A 22,266-nucleotide genomic window follows, 5' to 3' on the forward strand; every position below is an offset into this window, starting at 1 on the left:
GGAATAGAATTTTTATTTTTATTGAAGGGGTCACAACCCGCCTGTGGATGGAAAGAAACTTGACCGTCCACATGTCGAAGCCCTTGTTTCAGAGTTGGGTGGGGAAGGAAGAGCGAGGATAAAAATCTAAGTTCACGGATGGGTAATTGAATTTTAATAGAAATTGAAATAAAAATTAATTAAAACTCATAAAAATATTTTTTAAAAAATTAAATGATTAAAAAAATAATAATAATACACGTATTAAAATTATTTTATTAAAAAAATTATATATAACATTTAACAAAATATATTAATTTAAAAATATATTTAATATTAAAATAATAATTTATATAATTTAATTGTATTCCATCATATAAAAAAAATTATGATATTTGTGTGATTTGTTATAATTATTTATAATTTTATATTTAATGCATATGCAAAATATATAAAGAAAAAACCAACAAAAAATTATCGAGACTAAATAGTTTTTTTACTCTTATCAATTAAATGAAATTTAAAAATAAAGTATTTTTTCTTGTCATATATATATATATATAACAAGAATTCATTAAAACTGATCTTCAAAAAAGATAAAAATTATTTAAAAAATAAAATATTAAAAAAATTACCATCCCAAATTCATAAAATAATTTTAAAAAATACATAACAAATTTATGCTTTTTTATTTTCTTTTATAAAAGTCACTATTATTTTTTCCTTTTAAAAATTAAAATATGAATTATATACAAATGAACACCTATGAAATTTTGCATGTAATTTTTAAACTTAAAGGCATTAGTCTTTCATATACTCATGTAATTTTTTTATTCTTTAAAAAAAAACCCTAAAAACGTTACTCATTAACTTATTTAAATTTAAAATTGAAAATAGTTAATTTCATTAGTTTTGACATTTTAAATCTAAATAAACTAATGGAGATAATAATATCCTCTTGGACCTTTTGACTGCACTCTAGCTATTTGGACACAAACTCCCGGATCATCTAATCTTTAATTTTTGAAAAATTCTACTCCCATTTTAGGATAATTTCCAGAATTTTCAATGTCAACCATTAGACGTTAACATCCAATACAAATCATTAATATTAAACTAGTAATACCAATAATAGGTACATGTCATCTAGGTAATCCTCGAAGGACACAACTCATCTTAACCCCATGCCAAGTAAGAAGGCATCCTCCAGGTACCACAAGGCACTTTCAAATGGTGTTTGTTTTTTTATTAAATAAAAAAAGTCAAAATATTTGGCTTTTTCTATTAAATTAAAAGTAACTTGTTGATATCGTTCAATATAATTAAAGTGAACTTGATATCGATAGGTGCAGTTTACTTATATTGGACGATATCAACAGGTTACTTTAAGGTGAATAGAAAAAATCAAATATTTTAATTTTTCATATTCAACCAAAAAACAAACACTACCTAAGTCATCATCTGACCACTAATATGACCGCAATGACAAGACCACGTTTTTCATTAGTATTTAGCTGGAAAAACCTGTGAATATCCCTCAATCATCCTGAAGTTCACCCATAAAATCCTAGTATATAAGGTGGACACACCTATTATAACAATCTAGAGGAAAAAAAACCCAAAAAACACTAAAAAAAAATTGCTTCCAATAACAAAAAAAAAAAAAAAAAAAAAACAATATTTAAGCAAGTAGTCGTGGATAGTCTTATTTACTTTTCCCATTCCCCTCTCTCGATTCCGTCTTTTTCTCTTCATCCCACCTTTTTCCTTCAAAATCTAAACATGTGGGATGTGGAATTGAGGAACATTACGTGTGTGGTTGCTACAACCTACCAAAGTGGGAAAAAAAATGTTAGAAAAGCCACAAAACATAGAAATTGGATATGGAGATTGAAGCAAAAGATTTGTAGAAGACCAACCATTTATAGAAGGTAAATTGATTTCAAAAAGGAAAAAGCAATATCAAATCGATTTGATCCTATAATTGAAAATTATTCTATTAGACTCAAAGGTAGTCTTAACAACACATAAACAATCATTTATGTCAACTCTAAGGGACAACATTCTAATACCATGCACCCTAGTTGTCATTTCACTTATTTTTCTTGACCAAATTTTCTATCATATTTAAACATTTTCCCACTAAAACAAAAAGTATTAGTCAACCACATGTTACATAATAAGAAAATGATAATCTACTGAATGTCATTCAAAAACAATTTCAAATGGTCCTTTAAATTTTGAAACTTTACCGATGCCCTCAATATTAGGCCCTAACCCTCCATCTCTCGTGAATATAAATTTTGCCCAGCTCAAACCCAGAGGAAGCTGCTGGCCCAAAGTGTTTCCCACCCGTCCATGTAACTTTGGGCTTGGGCTCGCTATAACCAATGCCTGCCTACGTGAAAATTAAGTGTTTTAAAATGGATAGTGTTGGGTTAAAGACTTCATCTTGAATATAGCCCATTTAATAAATATGTTGCACCGATCGACGCAAAAATTATAGGGTTATTTGATTAAAAAGTCTCTCAAAACTCAATTTTTAAAATTTAACCTCTCATTCTTTTTTGGCATCATTTGGACAAAAATATCCTCATTATTTTCTTGTAAAAATAACATTTTATTTTAAAATCTACATGTAAATATTTAAAATAAAAAAGGGCATTTATGTCAAAAATTGATTATTTTTCCAGAAAAAACATGAGAAATGTTAGATTTTCAATTTTTGGGATTATTTCATTCCTTTTAACCAAATATTTCAAAATTATATAACGTGATTAAATATATATATATATATATATATACCAGGAATCTATAAAAAAATTGCCACTTGTAATTGTCAAGTATTTAGTATATAAATACAATTTATCAAACACGACACCTCTTGTTTCAACCAGACATAAATTATCTTAGTAGACTAAGAAAATCAAAGTCATCAACCTCCCCCATTGAGACTATTTTTCTCAGCATTTATGTAAACGACCACAGAATTTGAAGTTTCGTAATTAATGATTTAAAAATAAGTTGAATTTTGTATTCTTTCATTGACTTGAATCGGGTTGGGCCTGCAATGGCAGAGGCTCATCTAGGGTCAAGAGCCCTACCATCCAAATATACACCTGGGGTAGGCTAAATCTGCACTCCTCCGCCCCAGACTTTAGAGGGCACTTGAAAGGAAAGTCTGTCCTACTCAAATGGCGTGGAGGTGCAACTACAAGACTACCAGGGAGGAAACATTGTCGTTTTTTATTTTTTCCCAATTGTTTCTGCAAATTTAAGGGAAATAAGGTTGTGGAAAAGCACAGTTTTCCCTTTCCTCTTTTTCCTCTTCTGCAGAAGAGAGGGCAGAGGGCCTACTTGGGTGATATTCATCCAGCAATTATTTGGGTATTTTTGAGAGAGACAAATGTGTAGCACCAAATGATAGCACCAGCTACAACCCTTCTTAAAATTTGGCATCTACCCACAACTTCATATCAACATCTCCTCACCTCATTCTCAGTCACCCTTCAAAAATTGGTCCCAGACAGACCATTCCCAAGGACGCCATGGTGTTGGTGTTGCTACCTGCTAGTCAAGAGCACATGCCATGTCCCTACTGTGAAAGCAATGCTTTGCAAATTGCAACTGCAAGTTATTGAAACATAATGGTGAGCCTGTCGATATGGAAATGTGGTGCTCGACCTATAATTGATATATGCTTTGTATGTTAAGGATGTTGATTAGTTGCTTCTCTAAGAGGCAGTTAATACCATGGAATCATGGATAAGCTACAGTAATGGGGCAGTCATGCTCATACAAGCAGTTAAAAAAGATATTTGAGGGACCACTGGAAATGACCCAAAGAGGGAAGAGAGGGAGGGTCCCTCTGGCCTTTAACATTCAATGAATGATGTGCATTTACAGGAGGATGGCCAGGGTCCAGACTGGAAATAAAACCTTCCCTGACAGTTTGAATTACTACTGTTGAAACTCGAAACAGAAATTCAAATAAGGAAGAGTCAAATTTATTCGCGCCCCCCCCACCCCCCAAATAATGGCCCTCAAATCTACCTGGATACCTCTTCCATTTTGGGCTAATCTTTGTTTCAAAAATGACCCAAAAAAACCAGGGCAATGTCAAATCTTATCTGTATGATGAAATCTAGAGTTGAAAATAAATGATGTGATCATAGGGTAATTGTATTAAACTACTCATCTTCCCTTGTTTCCTAATGAAATATGCCCACTTGAACCCCTAGGTGGAGATGCCGGCATTATTATTGAGAAGTGTAGAAGCATGAATTTGGATATTATCATTTGTGATGGATTTGTGTGTGTATGTGCACATGCTGTGACAGAGTGTCATAAATGAAAAAGGAATAGCAAATTTTGCACTAGGTGGGAATGGAGTGTGGAGATGGTTGAGAAGAATAGAAAATCTTATAGAATAGAGAAGATGGCACAGATAAAATAAGCTTCCACTGATGAGAAGATTCCAGACTTCAATCATGAATGGAGTTGAAAGAGCAAAAGGAATGATTCACAAAAACTACCCTAGTAGCAAATTGAATGCTTTCATTTCAAGGTTTGCAAATTACCACAAAGCAAGGGAGGAGAGCGATGGGATTTAGTAAATAGAGTTCCTCAATATTTGAATAGACACCCACCTTCCCCGCCAATGAATCAAACCCTGACTGACCAGCCAGTTCTTGAATATTTTCCAAAGGTCTGTGAACCCTCCCGGCGATTACTCTGCAGACTATTAAAGCCCTTCCCAGAGACTGATTTTCTTCATTTAATTTGATCAATTCAAAGGCAGATCCGCTTGTGGAAGTGGTGAAAACACCTACACCACCATTGACTTCCTTCTTGGTGGAGAACCCATGTCTTAGAATCCGACATACACTGCATTTATCTGATGTACACAGACTAGAGGAGCCATTCATGCCAAGAGAGCATGCAATGGTTGTGCCATGGAACCTCAGAAGTTCGTTGCCATCAGCCAAGCAACGTGGGTGTTTCTTGGGCAGTTTGCTGGCTTTGATCTTCACTATTTCTCTGTATTCTTCAAATCTAGCAAGAGTCTTTTGCATGTTATGGACCTTCAAAACCCTCTCAATCCGCCCACAGCTATTTTCGGACTTCAACCAACTTGTTCGACAAATTATCTCTACAATCTTCCTGGATGAGTCTCCTTCAACAAGTTCTGTAACTGCACATAATGATTTGAGGATTAGACAGTAAGGAACCAAATAACCTAAAATCAACGAAGAAAGTAAAGGAAGATGCATATATTTAAATGGATAAGAGATTTCGAAATTAAGAATGTTTACCAGCATGCTTGGAGAGATGATGTTCTTCAACGGATTCCAACTTTTTGAATTGTTCACCACATTTATGGCAGGTTACACTGGAAGAAGAATTAGAAGCTGCCCCAAGAGAGGCCCTGGGATGCGAAGGAACACCACGTCCAGTAACACCAAAACTAGCAGAACTAGTAGGGGGCCTTCTTGGCTGGCTAGCTGATCTTCTGGGGTTGGGAGAGGGAACTATGTGGTGGCCTCCAGGGCCAGGGGTTCCGGGCTTAAGGGTACCCACAAAGGTTGAACCAGCCCCAGCCCCAGCCCCAGCCCCTCCCCCACCATTGCCTTCTTGGAAAGCACCACCAAACCCAGTTATTTTAAGTTCACAAGTTGAATTATTGAGGACTACTTCATGGGTAATGGGGTTGAGGAGTTCACTGCTCCCGATAGACCTTGGGCTACAAGTTGCAGGCTTTTCGATGTGTCGCTTACTTCCATGGATGACATCTTTCAGATTTGAAATTGACCTTGAACACCCAGACCTCCCTGTCTTCTTTGTCAGAATGGCGCTCAAGTTACTTCCTGCCTTTGGATCATACACATCTGACGGCTCTGATTTGCAGTGCAGCGACCTCTTCAGAGCAAACCATACAGCCGGCATTCTCCCTCTTTCTCAGGCTCCAAAAATCTTCAAAACTTCCTTCTGCAACTCCCATTCTCCTCATCAGAAGAAGACTGCATTCTGCAAATCTAGATTATCAAGGAAAGGCGGTCTCCTCCAAGATTTGCTTCTATTTTGAGTTCACCAACTCACCATATCCGCATCTCCTTTCCTTCCATGGACCAACCACACCATCAGAAATTCATCTATGGTAACTTGCACAAAATTAGAAGAATCGAAAAGCTTCTTATGGAAAAACCCTTTCCTTTCAAACTTTCAAGCCCTGCAACCCATTCACCAACTAGGAAACTACAGAACCCACCATTCTTAAGGACCAGTACATGCATTAACAAAGACTTTCACCAGTTGGGTCTTCATCAAACAGCCAAACGGAGGCACATATAGGCTTATACTCTATCCCCATAGCTTCTTCATTACCATCATTTAACCTTAACAGCAAGTAAAACTGTCCTGGAAAATTTTGGTCACTTAAGCAAAAAACTGTATTCTACCTTTTCATATAAAGATCAGGGTTTCCCATGTCGGCATCTGAGGTGGCAAGTATACATACAATAAAGAGGATTTTCGGTAATGCACCATACATTTATGGTCTTACTATTTTTGTGTATAGAAAGGGTAGGGAGGATTGAGATACATGGCTAGTGTTGCAGTTGGGGAATTATAGTAAGAAATTATGGTCATCACCACTTTGTCCTTTCAGAGATCTCATGGTCACCCGTCACCGTAACTGGTTTTAGGATTTTAGCTTCTCGATTGGCTTTCAATGCCACCATTAATGTTGAATTTAGGTGAAACCCACATCGGATTTCCGAAATTATGGTTTGTTTTTCATTAACTTTCAATTCTTACATCATCACCCACTTCCTTTTCCTTGGATTTTTTTTGCTCTAGTAGAATTAAAATCCCAAATGCATCGAGGATATTATTCAACCTCAACCTGGCAGTGGCGTACTTCCACCAAGTTGTTGGATGATTGAAATCATGGTCACCCCTTTTTGAGGATTTCTTAATGAGATTAATGTCTTCAAATTCAATTTGTCACCATTCAATAGCAACTTGACCTTAGAGCAACAAAAATTTCCTGCTATTCTCATTGATAAGTCGTACGAATACACTGCCCCGTGACCCAGGCTTCATTGCAAAGACCAGCTTTTATAGAAACTTGAACAAATTCAGAAACTTGCATTTATTCTAATCTTCATCTTGTGTTTCGAGTCTTTCGACTTTGAATTTTTGGAGCCTGAGGTTTGCTAGGGTCAAGACCAGTGGGCCAGTAGGAAAAAATCTTGTTACTAAAATAGACCTGTCTTCTAGCATTTTGATTGGGTCGAATGTGCTGGCTTAAAATATTTCTTGGTCTTGTCAAACCCATCACACAAATCCAGAGTCATGACATGACAAGCGGCATTAGTTGTTAATTAAATTAGCACTGTTACCGTTTCCATTCATAGGCATTGGGAGAACGAGGCTATTGACATTCAATCTATGCAAAATGCCCATAAAATAATGATGCAATTCAATGAAGAAATGGGTGATGCACAGAATATAATAATCAAACACAAAGAAGAAATAGATGTTAGCAATCAATGGTCACGTTCAAGCACAGATGGGGCACATGGTGAGATGCCTAATTCAGAGTGATTATGAGAGAGATATGCCGGTAGGGAACTAAATGCGAGTGAAGTGTCAATGTACAAGCCATTATGTTGGTAAAACGACAGCACATGAGAATCAATCGCCTTGTTGTCCTTGCGCTGATCAAGAAACAGAAAATGGTAGTGCTCGGACCTCACTAAAATTGAACAAGAAAGTGGAGGAAAATTGAGACTGGTGAAGAGGCAGTCCATGTTTAATGTATGCAAGGCAGTGACAACCATGCACCAGTTTATCATCATCTATGGATGCGGATGCTCCATTCTTCCTCAGTTTGAGGTGCACCCATTTCAGAGCTGGGCAGTGGCCACACTGGGTCAAAGAGGACCAGACCTCTTCAGACAAACACGCCAACGCCTGTAGAAGAGAAAGGTCCCTATCGCACTCTTAAAAATGGCCACAGAAGGTCAAACTGTTTGAGTTTTGCATCGAAGTTGTCGTTCTGAGTTAAAAGCGACCGAAACATAAGCCCACCCACTGGCACTAATTTTAGACCATTCTTAGACACCGCATTACTTGTTAAACATGTGAAAATGGCCTGCACAGAACTCAAGGTACAATCATTGTATTTTACTTTTGTCCTAGTGGTAGTACCACATCCCTTTCCTGACAGCAAAACCCCTGAGAGAGTAGATTTTTAACTTGCCTTACTATTCTATCTCCCATAGGATCCATTTTTCCAAATGAAAACTCCATTTCCCCAACAGAACTCAGAATTTTGTGGGTGACCTAGTAAAACAAATGTAGCTTGTGTCCACAAAATGTCACCTTAAGCCTGTTTGACATCATGTTCTGTGCCAGTCAATTTAGGAAATCTCCCTCGCAACAATTGAGTGGGTTTTTTTTTTTCCCTCTTCCTCTTTTTTTTTTTTTTTTTTCAGTTCCATTGATATTCACAATATTTCTCGTACCAGGTGATTTAGCACCACTCTTTGAAGTAAATGGGTCTCAAATGCAGACAAAAATGAAAATTGATAGTCTCCACCGGTAGGGACTGTTGGTGGATTTCCAGACTTGGTCCAGTCACTCCTGAGATAGAAAGGGTAAGAAAGGGTAAAAGAACTAACCAGCTTGCTAATTTGTCTCCTCAAAATAGAAAATTTTAAACAAATATATAAATCTACAAGTTATTTTTCTATTCTTCCTTTTCCTTGTTTTTCTTTCTTGGACAAGGAATTCAGCTGCATATAAGAGCTATATAGACCATAAAAACAAAACATTATATAAACACAAACTAGTTAAGCTTTTACTGCAGTGACAGCAAATTAAAGCACTTCCCCACTCACGCTTTTCAGTCATTATATGGATAGCCTTCAAACACGATTGGAACAAAATACAACATTGTAAAAAAAAAACATACAACTCCAACAAGCACTATGTATCAGTGCAGAGCAGCACTAGATCAGAACAGAAAGTATGAAGAACCAAGAACAGATGTGTGGTTTTTACCCAAGTTACGCCCTCGGAGGCACTCCAAATCCATGACTTGAGAATGATCCACAAAGAGGTTCACCTAAATTTATAGGTCATTGGTTAAGATGCTATGATGAACATACAAAAAAATATAATGCAGTAGTGGGAGAACAGGAGAAGCAGAAGAGCGTTATACCTTGGGACCATAGTGCTTGATGAACCACTCAGAGGTCTGGGCACTTGATGCTTCAAACATGGTCTTCTCAAGACCTAGACGCCCAATGACCTTTGCAATGACATCTGCCCGTACAGAATCAGCATATTTGCAGACATCATCAGCATCGATCATTATCATATCCGCCCCAGCTTCTAAGCATCTCTCAGCCCTTCTGATCAAGAGATCAACATCTTCAACCATTTCTGTAAAAGGAAAATTAAAACACAGCGTTATCCTACATTTACTCATAAATGGGTAGAAACTCCATATCCTTCGTCATGGAGTTTGGGGATTTCCTTTATACTAAATGTATCACCTTTCTTTCATGGTTACCAAAAGAACAACATGTTGGATTGATGGAAAAGCAAGTTTTTTAAAAACATCAAAGTTCATGGAGGTATGCAAGTAACAGTTGAAAAAGCAATGACCATAGCCACAAGGCTCAAGAGTTGTAAAAAGTTCCTTCAAAGAAACAAATACTGCACAGAACTATCATCATTTGGATACAATGACACAAAAATTTTCAAACTCCTTTACCAGGTGCGATAAATTCATCTCCTTTTAGCTTGAATGAAATATTGCATTCTTTTGGTTAAGCATAAGCATAGCCAGCAGAACAAATGCCAACAATTTGAGCTCAGCTTTCTGGACCAAATTTGACCATCAAGGTTAAAAAAATTTCAGCCAGCTCTTTACCAGACTTCATCCTTCTACAAAATAATGCAAAACTCGGCAACTGGTGATGGGAGAGAAACCTAATGCGAATGATAGTCGAGGAGACCAGTCAGCAGGTGAGAAGACTTGCAATATTAGTACACGGTTAAAATGCTACCAAGCAGCAAGACATCGACAATTCCCCTCAACCAGAAAGAAAGGAATATGGATGAAGATTTGCTCATTTTCATACAGGAAGTTGCATTCAAGTATTCTAAGAACAAGTTTGATTAGCATCTCAGCAAGGAATCAAATTTAAGAATTTAAGGATTTCGCATTTCACAAATTGTGGACCAACACTAGAAGATTTGCTCACATACCATAGGTTTGAGGCTGTGGGACAATATAAGCCCCAAATGCTCTATCACCTCCAATGGGAATATCAGACTTGTTAATCTTCAATGTAAATTGAGGCTTGGCTTTCATACCATCACTCTTAATCAAACGCACAAATCTCAAAAGAGTTTCTTCTGGAATTCCTAGTGAACCCACATTTAGCTCGATTGTGTCAAATCCCAAATGCTTACACTCCTGAGACGTAACATATAAGAAAAAATTGAATTAGTGCTCAAATAAATAAAGAAAAACCAATTAATGATTTCTGTGCTCACCTCTATATATTCTTTGAAAGCAGATGGACCCTTGCCCCGCAAATGTTCAGCCCAATCACCTGTACTGACATATACATCATGTTTGTGGGCCATGTCAGTGACTTCTTTGATAAAATTTTTTGGCATCAAACTATGGGAACCTCCAGCAAACTTCAGCCCATCAACAAACTGCCCCATAGATTCAAAAATATCCTGTGAAACACCAAAAGTTTAATTAGGTGAACTAAACATTCCACATCACCTTCCCCAACTATATGGAGGTGGCAACATTAATCTTTCTCCAGTCATATAGGCCTTCAAGCCCCTCCTCTTCATCATAAGTGCGATAATAAACTTGTTTGTTTTGGACAGCACTGCCGGCCCCACTCCAGAAGGAGGTAGGAATGCCGCATTAGAAAGTGCACATATGAATTAATTCAATATCCAAATAAAACTAAGAAATAGCATGGGAAGGCACTTTAGGCTAGTGAATCAATTAGGAATGAACAGATATAGCATGATTAATGTAATAATTAGAAGTTCTACTACCACACAATTCTAAATGCCATATGGATTTTGATATTCAGGAAAAATGGAACTCTTTGATACTTCCATTTCCATCCTCTGGAAGTGAATTTTTCCGCTTGAATCACATTCCATTTCTTTATTTTACCATTGATCCTAACAGAAAAGAATCCATAGCATCCAACACAGAAAAACACACATGCACACATAGATGGACACATATTACAGAAAGAACTCATTTATGGAAGGTTCCTAGGGAAGCATGAAAAGATATGGCAGTCATAACCCAAGGATTGAGAGGAACTTGGAATGCTATGGGTACACAATCTCCTGAATTTGAGAACCTTGGCTAAGCTTTTGGTGGATGACCAATTTCCAGGAGAAGAGTACAAAAATAGGAACAGATGTGGTATCCAATTTTTAACCAAATTAATAAAAAACACATTTCCATAGAAAATTTGGTGATTCCTGTTTCCATTTTTCTCACCATGAAAAAATGATGCAGTAGTGCTTTGAACATGGATGAAGAAGCTCAACCTATTACCCATTATTTAAATTTAAAGCAGATTTCTCTGTCAAAAAATTTAGCCTTGTGATCCCATGAGTTTTTGTCCCATCACACCTCACTCAAATGACAGAATAAAGCTAGTGTGAATCATACATTGAGGTGATCACAGAGAAAAGGCAATAGCAATCCTTCCCACAAACACTACCATTTTCTTATTGTGATATAGTTTTTGGCAATTGACTTCAATTACATCATGTCACATGCAATTAATATACCATATGTGAAAAGAGGCAATGGACATTTTCCTTCGATGTCACTTTAAAATATATTGGGGATATTCAGGTTGTGTCCTACTCTGCACCTTTCTTAACCATATTATTGCTCTAAAAAACAGTTAGGATGCCCATTCAGGTCTAAAACTGCTAATTGAGTGCTGGAAAACAAGGAGCAGCAATAAGAACACAGCACGACAAGGTGAGAACCACTCATTCCCTCTTCATTTTACTTTAAGCCAGCATTATGTTAGAAACAAGTATAACATGCCTCTGTCTTACCAAAAATACTATAAAGCACATGTTTTACCTTCTCCATTTTACTTCAATCAAATTCATAGGATGCCTGAATAAGGTTCAATAATAAAAACAATGCACACTACATGACTTACTTGCACTACTATTGAAGAGAGAGTTTCCTCCTCATCCCTATGATGATAGTACTTTTAATGTAATGTTAGAAAGGGCATATCCTCAAATGAGCCTAAGGTACAAATTTATGCCAAGTACAAATCACATGTACCTTTGAAGGACTCGCCTAAGTGAGAGCTACTGTGAAGTAACTATAGAAATAGAGTTGTTCCCTAGTGTCACCACCTTGACACAAAAGATACTACACCAAGGCTTATGTGGTGGCACCTTGCACTCATGAGTGTCTATTCATGGTGGAACACATGTCATGTGATATCCCACATCGAATAGGGAAAAAAAAATTGACGCTATATATTTATAGGTTCTTCTTAACCTTGTAAACGCATTTCAAAGCAATGAAGGTCCAATTGGGTTTAGAACGGGCAATATCCACATAGGAAAGAGTAGGTCATTACAAATGATATCAAAATCGATCTTCGACCCCAATGTGAGAGTTCGTTTAGCTTCGTAAGGGGTGTTTATCTATTTAGTCTTACATTTCTATGGGACACGAGGACGTTTCCTTGTTGTATCTACATCGAATAAGAAAAAAAATTTTGACGCTATATATGTATGAGCTCATCTTAACCATATAGATGTGTTTTAAAGTCATAAGGGTCATTAGACTTAAAGTGTACAATATCTACATGGTTGGGAGCAAGTTGATACATGTCATGAGCAAGACAAGATAATGACTAAGGACGATGAGGGATCATGTGAGCTCGGTAGTGCATAAGGGTACAGCATGTGTTGCTCTCACACAGGAGCAACACATAGTACACAAGCTAGTGTGTGGAGTGGCTCAACACGACCAAAATTCAAGGGTTGAATTTTGAGAGGCTAGTATATTTCGAGGCCTTAAGAAGGGTTTCCAAGTGAAAGATTGATTTTTGGGATTTTCTATTTTTTTAGAAAATTCATCATGCTTCCTCAAACATCTATGATATCTCCTTTTGACACTTTGGAAATAACTTAAAATGCTCTTTAAGGAAGAAGCTCACTTGGAGGTGGTGACTGTGACATAAGTTATGTCACACTAAAGGCATGGCATTAGGGCTTCAGATATAAGCAAAGGGTAGTAGTGACCCAATGCTATCACACACACATAGGTGCAATGTCATGGGTCTAGTGCAACCCATGAACTCAATGACACAGCATAAGGTTCTATCACAAGGTATAAGCATGATTGCTTTAGGTTGGTAGGATCAACATGGTAGGCACACACATGGGCCAACATAACAACAAAGATAATGGGCTAAGAAGATGGCTTAGCACAAATGGGTTGTCTAGAGACACATGCAATGGGGCTAGATCATTCTTAGGGCAACAAGATACATGAGTGGGCTTGATGCTCACAGACTCAACAAGCATGGGCTGATAGTATGCATGACACATGAAGGACACCTTGGCATTAGACAAAGCCCAAGTAAGGGTTTATTAACACTACAAAGGCTTGACACATGGTGGGCTGAGATGATGCTAGACACTTGGCATAAACCAAGCAAATCTATAAAACATAAGGGAAGGTAGCAAGAAAAGGAGCAAGCAGGCAACTAAGTCCCTATGATGGTAGCATGGCAAAGAATAGGTTGTTGACCATGAGGATAGGTGGAAATGATGAAGAGACAAACATTACATGCTACTAATAGGTTGCAATAGCCAAAGGCTTTGAATCAATCCACATGACAAGTGGCAAGGGCTGAGGCCATTTGAAGAAGTCCACTACCTAGATGTGAGGGAAGTTATAGGCCGATTTCTAGCATGTGAGGGTTAGGTTGGATGCCTATAAATAGTTTGACCAACAAGCCATTCTTTGCATGAACTCACCAAAGAGATTATGGGAGTCTTGTTGAAAGAGGTCTAAATTATTTTCATGTAAATTCTTTGTAGAGCAATATACAACTTGGGGCGATTACCCTATAATTTCATGTGGGTTGTGTGTGTGCTTTCTTCTTATTACATTTGGTGTGGGTTAGAGAAGCCTAGCTTAGAAGGCTTCTAAGCATTGCACGACACAAAAAAATTGTGGGAAAATTTCATGCTTTTGACACCTAGTAACTCCTATGAGAATTAAGATACATTGCATAACCCTTAATCACACAAATATTGACCTACTTAGAACCAAGTCTTATATCAAATGTTGCATGGGTTAGAGAGGCCTAGCTTAGAAGGCTTCTAAATGCTGCACAACACAAAAAATTGGTGGGAAAATTTCATGCTTTTGACACCTAGTAACTCCTATGAGAATTAAGATACAATGGATAACCCTTAATCACACTAATATTGACCTACTTAGAACCAAGTCTTATATCAAATGCTATGCATGCAACATGTTGAATTTGGTAATTTGGTTCAAGAGTCTAGTTCAAGACATAGTTCATTATGAATTCTCAAATGGAAATATCAACACTAAGTGGAAGTTCAAGACTTAAAAACACATATGTTAAGTGCATAATATAGTTACTGAGTTTTCTTTTTTTTTTTTAGCGGATTAGATTAGATTTGTTAGAGAATTTGAATTAGTCAAGCTATTTGAATTCACTTTAGTTTTTTTGTTATTTTAGATTATGTAGGATTAGGATTTTTATGTTTTTTAAAATTCAAATAAGGGCAGATTGTTATCTGTAACAATTCTGTCATAATCCTATGAGCAATTTCAGGGCTTGGTTGATAACCCTACCTAAGTCTACTTAAATGTATTGCCCTCAAATAATAAGAGTATGATGCAGATTAGTTTTAGATCTACTTGATTAGTTTTAGATCTGCTTTCATGGTATCAAAGCCTTGAACTCTAAAAAATACCTATGGCAAAAACAGCCATGACAGGGTCCTCAAGTCAAGATGACTCCATAGCTACGACATCTGATCAATCCCACGCCAATCAATCCGTCATGACATTTCCCAACGGGGACAACTCACTTCAGATTACGGCGCATAGGCTGAATGGTAAAAATTACCTTCAATGGTCCCAATCTGTGAATATTGTTATATGTGGCAGAGGCAAATTTGAGTACCTCACTGGTGAAGCCAATGCTCCAGCAACTGATCCAACATACAAGATTTGGTTTGCCGAAAATTCTATAACGCATGTTTGGTTAATTAACTCAATGGAACCCAGGATTAGCCGTCGATATCTCTTTCTCAAGACAGCCAAGGATGTATGGGATACTACTTAACGAATGTACTCTGATCTTGGCAACATGTCGCAGGTGTTTGAAATTCGGTCAAAATTAAAGGAGATGAAGAAAGGCACCCAGTTGGTTACTCAGTATTTCACTGACTTGGAGGATAAGTAGCAAGAATTGGATTTGCTTCTTGATGAAAACTCAATGTGTGCAACCTGCAGTGTTAAGCGGCGACAGAATCTTGAGAGAGAACGGGTGTATGATTTTCTTGGTGGATTAAACCTAGATCTTGATGAATATGATTTTCTTGGTGGATTAAACCTAGATCTTGATGAAATCCGTGTTTTGAGTCGAGTTCCATTCCCAACAATTGATGAAGCCTTTGCTGAAGTATGTAAAGAAGAAACCGTCAGGAAGTAATGCTATTTGAAGAAGGACCATCGAGTGCACCACCAACAGAAGGCTCGGCCCTGATGACCAGAAACCACTCACAACCAGGAAAGAACAACGACGATTCAAGGATATCACGCCGAGGAGAACAAATGTGGTGTTATCATTTTAGTCACCATGGACACACCAAGGATATATGCTGGAAGATTCATGGAAAACCTGCAAATTGAGCTCCCCGGAGGCAAACTGAAGGCCGAAGATTTCAAGCTCAATCAAACCAAGACAATCAAGGAATAGATCCTTCAACACAACATCAGTCTACAAAATCATCAATTCCGTTCAGCAAGGAACAACTTGAGCAATTCTATCGTCTTCTCAATCCATCACCAACACCATCTTTGTCAACTCCTGATCTAGGGTCATGTTCTATAGCACAATCTGGTAACCACTCAGCCCTAACATCTTTGGTTCACTCTAAGGAACCTTGGATCATTGATTCCGGTGCCTCCGACCATGTGACAAGTGGTTCTAATTTTTTCCTCTCTTATACTTCATGTCCTAGTTCTACTAAAATAAGAATTGTAGATGGATCTTTATCTTCTGTTGCTGGAATAGGTTCAATAAGAATCTCTAAGTATTTAATTCTTCACCAAGTCTTTCATGTTCCTGCCTTAAAAAGCAATTTGTTATCCATTAGTAAAACCACTCGTGATAATAATTGTGTTGCTAACTTTCATTCTTCAATGTGTCAATTTCAGGACCTATCATCGGGGAGGACGATTGGCAGTGCTAGAATTCATGAAGGGCTTTATTATCTTAACAACACGGAGTATGAGGGTCTACAAGCTTTTGTGTCAGGGGTTGCATCAGTTTCTATTTCTAGTGCTAGGGAAATAATGTTGTGGCATCATCGACTTGGCCACCCTAATTTTTTGTACTTAAAACGTTTTTTGCCTTCGTTGTTTAAACATGAAGATTCTGTTTCTTTCACTTGTGATATATGCCAATTTGCAAAACATACTTGGGTACCATTTTCTCCAAAACCGTATACACCCTCAATGTCTTTTACCTTAATTCATAGCGATATCTGGGGTCCATCCAAAGTTACCACAATGCATGGAAAACAGTAGTTTGTGACATTTATTGATGATCATACAAGACTCACTTGGGTATATCTCCTTCAAGATAAATCAGAGACTTGTCAAGTGTTCCAAAATTTCTACAATATGATTCAAACCCAATTTCAGAAAAATATTTATGTCTTACGAACTGACAACAGGAGAGAATATTTTCAATCTATCTTGGGAGATTATTTATCGCATAAAGGAAATGGTGTCTCAGAAAGAAAGAATGGACATTTATCAGATGTGGCTCGTATGCTTACAATGAATGTTCCTAAATATTTATCGTATGCTCTTATGTTTACAATGAATGTTCCTAAATATTTGTGGGGGGATGCCATTTTAACCGCTGCATTTCTCATTAACCGCCTACCCAGCTGCACCTTGATCTTTAAATTCCCACTATCCATGCTTTCACACAAGTTCCCACATCTCAATGTGCTTACAAATACCCTTCCACTCAAGACATTCGGCTGCACCGCATTTGTTCACATTTACTCTCAACACCGAACCAAACTTGATCCTCAAGCCATCAAAACAATCTTTATTGGTTATTCTCCAACCCAAAAAGGGTACCAGTGTTACTGTCCCCAAACAAATAAAAGGTTTGTCCCCCGAGATATCACATTTTTTTAAGAAATCCTGTATTATTCGCATACTTCGCTTCAAGGGGAGAATCGAGACAAAGAAGCTCCTATGTGGGACTGGGATACCATTGCTTTAACCATATCTGAGATCCCATTGCAACCTGCAATACCATTACCCAAGATTGTGGCTACTCCATCCATCATACCCGAGCTCACCACATTTGAAACCTCACCACCAAGTGAAACCTTGTCACAGCATTCACCTGCAGTACCAGTCCCAGCTGAAACCTTGCCACAGCATTCACCTGCAGTACTAGTCCCAACAACAAGGGCAGATCCAACCATACCAAATCAGCAAAAACTACAAGTTTACTCCCAGAAAAAGAGTTCTCAAGGGAATAAGCCACTCATGAGCACTGTGCACTGCCCGGAATCTGAACCTATGTTAGGAACTGGTTCTTCATCCTCAGGTAATCCTGAAACTATTTCTGATAGACTAGATGAACCTATTGCACTTAGGAAAGGTGTTAGGTCATGTACACAACATCCTATTTCTAAATTTGTGTCATATGATAATCTATCTCCTTCATTTCATGCCTTTACCACAAATCTTTCTAGAATTGATGTTCCCAGGACAATAGAAGATGCTTTAGCTGTTCCCGAATGGAAAAATGTTGTTCTTGAGGATATGCAAGCCCTTGAGAAGAGTGATACATAGAGTTTGGTGGAATTCCCACAAGGCAAGAGTGTGGTTGAATGCAAATGGGTGTTCACTATTAAGGTGAGACCAAATGGCTCAATCGAGATATACAAAGCACGATTGGTTGCAAAAGGTTTCACACAAACATATGGTATTGACTATACCGAGACATTTGCTCCCGTTGCAAAGCTCAACACAATTCGTGTCCTATTATCACTAGCAGCAAATTTGGACTGGCCATTATATCAACTCGATGTGAAGAATGTATTCTTAAATGGAAAATTGTAGGAAGATGTGCATACGAGCCCACCACCCGGCTTTGAAGAAGATAAAAAGGGCAAAATGGTATGCAAACTGAAAAAGTCTCTATATGGTCTCAAGCAATCTCCGCGTGCATGGTTTGAAAGATTCTCAAAAGTGATCAAGAGTCGTGGATATTCACAAGGGCAAACTGATCATACTTTGTTTGTCAAACACTCATCCAACAAAAGGGTTACAATCCTAATAGTATATGTTGATGACATAATACTCACAGGAGATGACTTAATGAAATGGAGGAGATTAAAAGATTAATGGCAATGGAGTTCGAGATTAAAGATCTTCGAACTATGAAATACTTTCTGGGAATGGAAGTTGCAAGAAGTAAGAAGGGTATCTCCATATCACAAAAGAAGTACACAATGGACTTGTTAGATGAAACAGGTATGCTCAGTTGCAAACCAATTGAAACCCTAATTGAACAAGGAGGCAAAGGGAAAATTGTTTGATGGAGATTCAGTTGATAAAGGAAGATATCAAAGGCTCGTGGGAAAATTAATTTATCTCTCACATACTCGGCCTGACACAGCCTTTGCAGTAAGTGTGGTTAGTCAATATATGCACTCACCATGCCAAAGACACTTTGATGTGGTCTATCGAATATTAAGGTATGTCAAGAAAAACCTGAGGAAATGACTGTTTTTTGGTAAAAATGAAGACAGAATGGTGGAAATGTTTACAGACCCAGATTGGGCAGGATCCGTCATAGATAGGAAGTCAACATCTGGGTATTGCACACAACTTTGGGGAAATTTAGTGACTTGGCGCAGTAAAAAACAATTTGTAGTTGCAAGGAGCAGTGCTGAAGCAGAATATAGAGCTATGGCTCATGGTATTTGTGAAGCTATTTGGATAAAGCGATTACTAGAAGAATTGAAGATCAGCTATGAGTTCCTTATGCAGCTCTATTGCAACAACAAGGCCACAATTTGCATAGCACACAACCCGGTTCATCATGATAGAACAAAACATGTGGAGGTTGATAGACATTTCATCACCGAAAAACTTGAGAAGGAGGTAATCAGCATAAAGTGCATTCCTATAGTCCAACAGGTTGCTGACATATTTACAAAAGGACTACCTAGACCAACATTCGACTTTCTAACAAGCAAGCTTGGATTCATTGACATCTACAACCAAGCTTGAGGGGAAGTGTTAGCGGATTAGATTAGATTTGTTAGAGAATTTGAATTAATCAAGCTATTTGAATTCTCTTCAGTTTTTTTGTTATTTTAGATTATGTAGGATTAGGATTTTTATGTTTTTTAAAATTCAAATAAGGGTAGATTGTTATCTATAACATTTCTGCCATAATCCTAGGAGCAATTTCAGGGCTTGGTTGATAACCCTAACCTAAGTCTATTTAAATGTATTGCCCTCAAATAATAAGAGTATGATGCAGATTAGTTTTAGATCTGCTTGCAATTTTATTATTATTTTTAATTCTTTATTGCTTTGTGAAGTTTCAGACTTTGTTAGGGATGGTTCAAATTGGAATATTATTTAAAATTCTCAATTTTAAAAAAGGAAAATGGCTTAATTGTGGGGTAATTTATTTTGAGTCAATATTTTTAAAAAGATGTTAAAAGGCTTTTCATGTTTCCAACCGTGGATTGAACATTAAGGGTTTAATTTGGTTTAACCATTACAATGTTTGAAGATGAGGAGATGTCAGATCAAAGGCTTAAAAATTCATTCCTTTACAATCTTGCTATGTGGATTAGGGTGTGCATTAATGGAAGATCTATGTCCTTAATTGATTGTGTAAATTGAATAGGCTCTGGTTGAGGGAGGGAGTATTTTCTTAGTTTCTCTCCTTTTTGTTTTGCATCTTTCACTCATTGTATACTTTTAGTGTAATATTGTGTGTGTTTTGTACTTTTGATACATTCTCTTACTCATCCAAAAAAAAAAAAAAAAAAAAACATAATAGATAGTGTTTACCCACAATTCCTTACAAAAGGAGTTTGCCTTTCCTTTTGCATAATTTGAAACATTTAGGATTAAAAAAAACACTTTTTTTCCAATCCAGAATTTCTTTTACTTCTTGCTATCTTTTCTTCCACATTATTTCTCACAACATGATTTGGATGGTTCATTTAATCCTCCAATGAATGTGTTCATAGAGAAAACATTCTTGTGAGTCATTGGGGTTGCATCTTAGAATAATTGTCTAATGTTGATACCCATATATAGGAAGGTTATAGGAGCTTTATGACAAGGTGCCCACACACACATCACCAAAATAGACCATCATGTCTTAAACTCCATTTAAAATATTTTTAGTCATAATTTTCTATGTAAAGAGAAAAATTATTATTTATTATTGGACATTTCAAATTGAATGCTGCTTTTAATTTGTAAAATTATAAACTTTATAATTTATATTTAAGTCTATTCCATATGTTGTAGTTATTTTGGTGGAATAATTTATTTGGGGAAAAAACAAAGAAAACTAGTCTCATTTGGATACACTCCTTGTTTTATGCTTTCAAAAACAAAAAAATAGAAATAATCTCTAAAAAAGTATAGATTTATCTCATGTCTTTAAAAATTACTTTCCAAAATTTTAAAATTTGAGGTAATAAAAATGTTTTACTACCTTAATTTTTTTAAACACTTTTTAAAAACCATTACCTTTCCCATGTAAACCTCTTATTCTTCTATTTTATATAGAAGTTATTAATATTTTCTGTTATTAAAAACAAAATACTAAAAGAGTATCCAATCATATATTAGTCTTCCAAATGACTTAAACCAGTTTTATACCTTTAAGCTCTTTATTAAACCTCCCCTCATTATGAAAAAAGAATGGAATACGCTACCTTATCTACAATTCCCACCTATATTAATCTATATCTTTATATGGAACGATTCCCAAGTTCTCTCATGATCACAACTGTGAAGGACCTTTTATATAAACGTTTAATTCTATGGAAGTACCTACAAAGCACTGAATTTTAGGACAAAAGCGTGTCTTCCATTTTTTTCGTCATTAAGAAGGAAACCGAACTCTATAACGCTCATAATCCTAACAATATCCTAAACCAGGTGAGTGAGGATTCAGTTCCTGTCTTTGGCATAATCAAGGAGAGAATTTCCCAGCTCAACGAGGTCAAAAATTAATCAGTAGCATCTTTAGGGAAAGAAAACAAACAAAAAAAAAAACACACCACACCAAATAATTGATCAGGAAAAAGGAACAAGCCAATAACAAAATAAATGCCCAAATAAAAGCACTAGGCTAATCAAATGAAATTCTTGTTTATCTTTTCCATTCCCACATTTTCTCAGCAACCAAGCAGAGCTTGGATCAAACCAGAGGAAAACAACCTGAAGTACGTTTCCTCGACCTCCCCAACAAAAAAATACCAACACTAAGCTAATCAAATGACATTCTTGTTAACCTTTTCCATTCCCATATTTTCTCAGCAACCAAACAGAGCTTGGATTAAAAAAAGAAAAACAAACCTGAAGTACGTTCTGGGTCAAGAGGGTATAATGCGGGCCTCTCATCTCCGTCACACCAAATCGGCGAGGCTTCTCCGGCCGATCCTCGTCCTCGTGGAAGCTCTTCCACCGATACGCCGACATCTTTGCAATTCACAGACGGCCAAACGGAGAAATGCGAGAGAGCACGTATGATGCACTCTTGAACTGGCTTTGAGAAGTGTCGAGCTCTTTCTAGAAACGGGGTTTGTCGACACGTGTAGGTGGATGATTTTTATAAAGATGACAATGCTATTGCAAAAACAAAATTGATGCGTCCACATCCA

At 36.9% G+C, this 22,266-nt stretch overlaps 2 protein-coding genes across 2 annotated transcripts; both read right to left on the reverse strand.

Moving 5' to 3' along the window:
- Positions 1 to 4,381: 4,381 nt before the first annotated feature.
- Positions 4,382 to 6,506, reverse strand: LOC117923730. The gene is made up of 2 exons (XM_034842161.1): positions 5,295 to 6,506; positions 4,382 to 5,173 (listed from the first exon to the last, which is right to left on the reverse strand). The coding sequence occupies exons 1-2, from the start codon at positions 5,923 to 5,925 to the stop codon at positions 4,542 to 4,544; spliced, it is 1,263 nt and encodes a 420-aa protein (XP_034698052.1). The 5' UTR covers positions 5,926 to 6,506; the 3' UTR covers positions 4,382 to 4,541.
- Positions 6,507 to 8,798: 2,292 nt separating this feature from the next.
- Positions 8,799 to 22,152, reverse strand: LOC117923731 (protein HEAT-STRESS-ASSOCIATED 32). The gene is made up of 5 exons (XM_034842162.1): positions 21,962 to 22,152; positions 10,555 to 10,746; positions 10,264 to 10,474; positions 9,209 to 9,432; positions 8,799 to 9,112 (listed from the first exon to the last, which is right to left on the reverse strand). The coding sequence occupies exons 1-5, from the start codon at positions 22,082 to 22,084 to the stop codon at positions 9,002 to 9,004; spliced, it is 861 nt and encodes a 286-aa protein (XP_034698053.1). The 5' UTR covers positions 22,085 to 22,152; the 3' UTR covers positions 8,799 to 9,001.
- Positions 22,153 to 22,266: the final 114 nt, after the last annotated feature.

The sequence above is a fragment of the Vitis riparia genome, chromosome 10, assembly GCF_004353265.1.
Source record: "Vitis riparia cultivar Riparia Gloire de Montpellier isolate 1030 chromosome 10, EGFV_Vit.rip_1.0, whole genome shotgun sequence".
Lineage (NCBI taxonomy): Eukaryota > Viridiplantae > Streptophyta > Magnoliopsida > Vitales > Vitaceae > Vitis > Vitis riparia.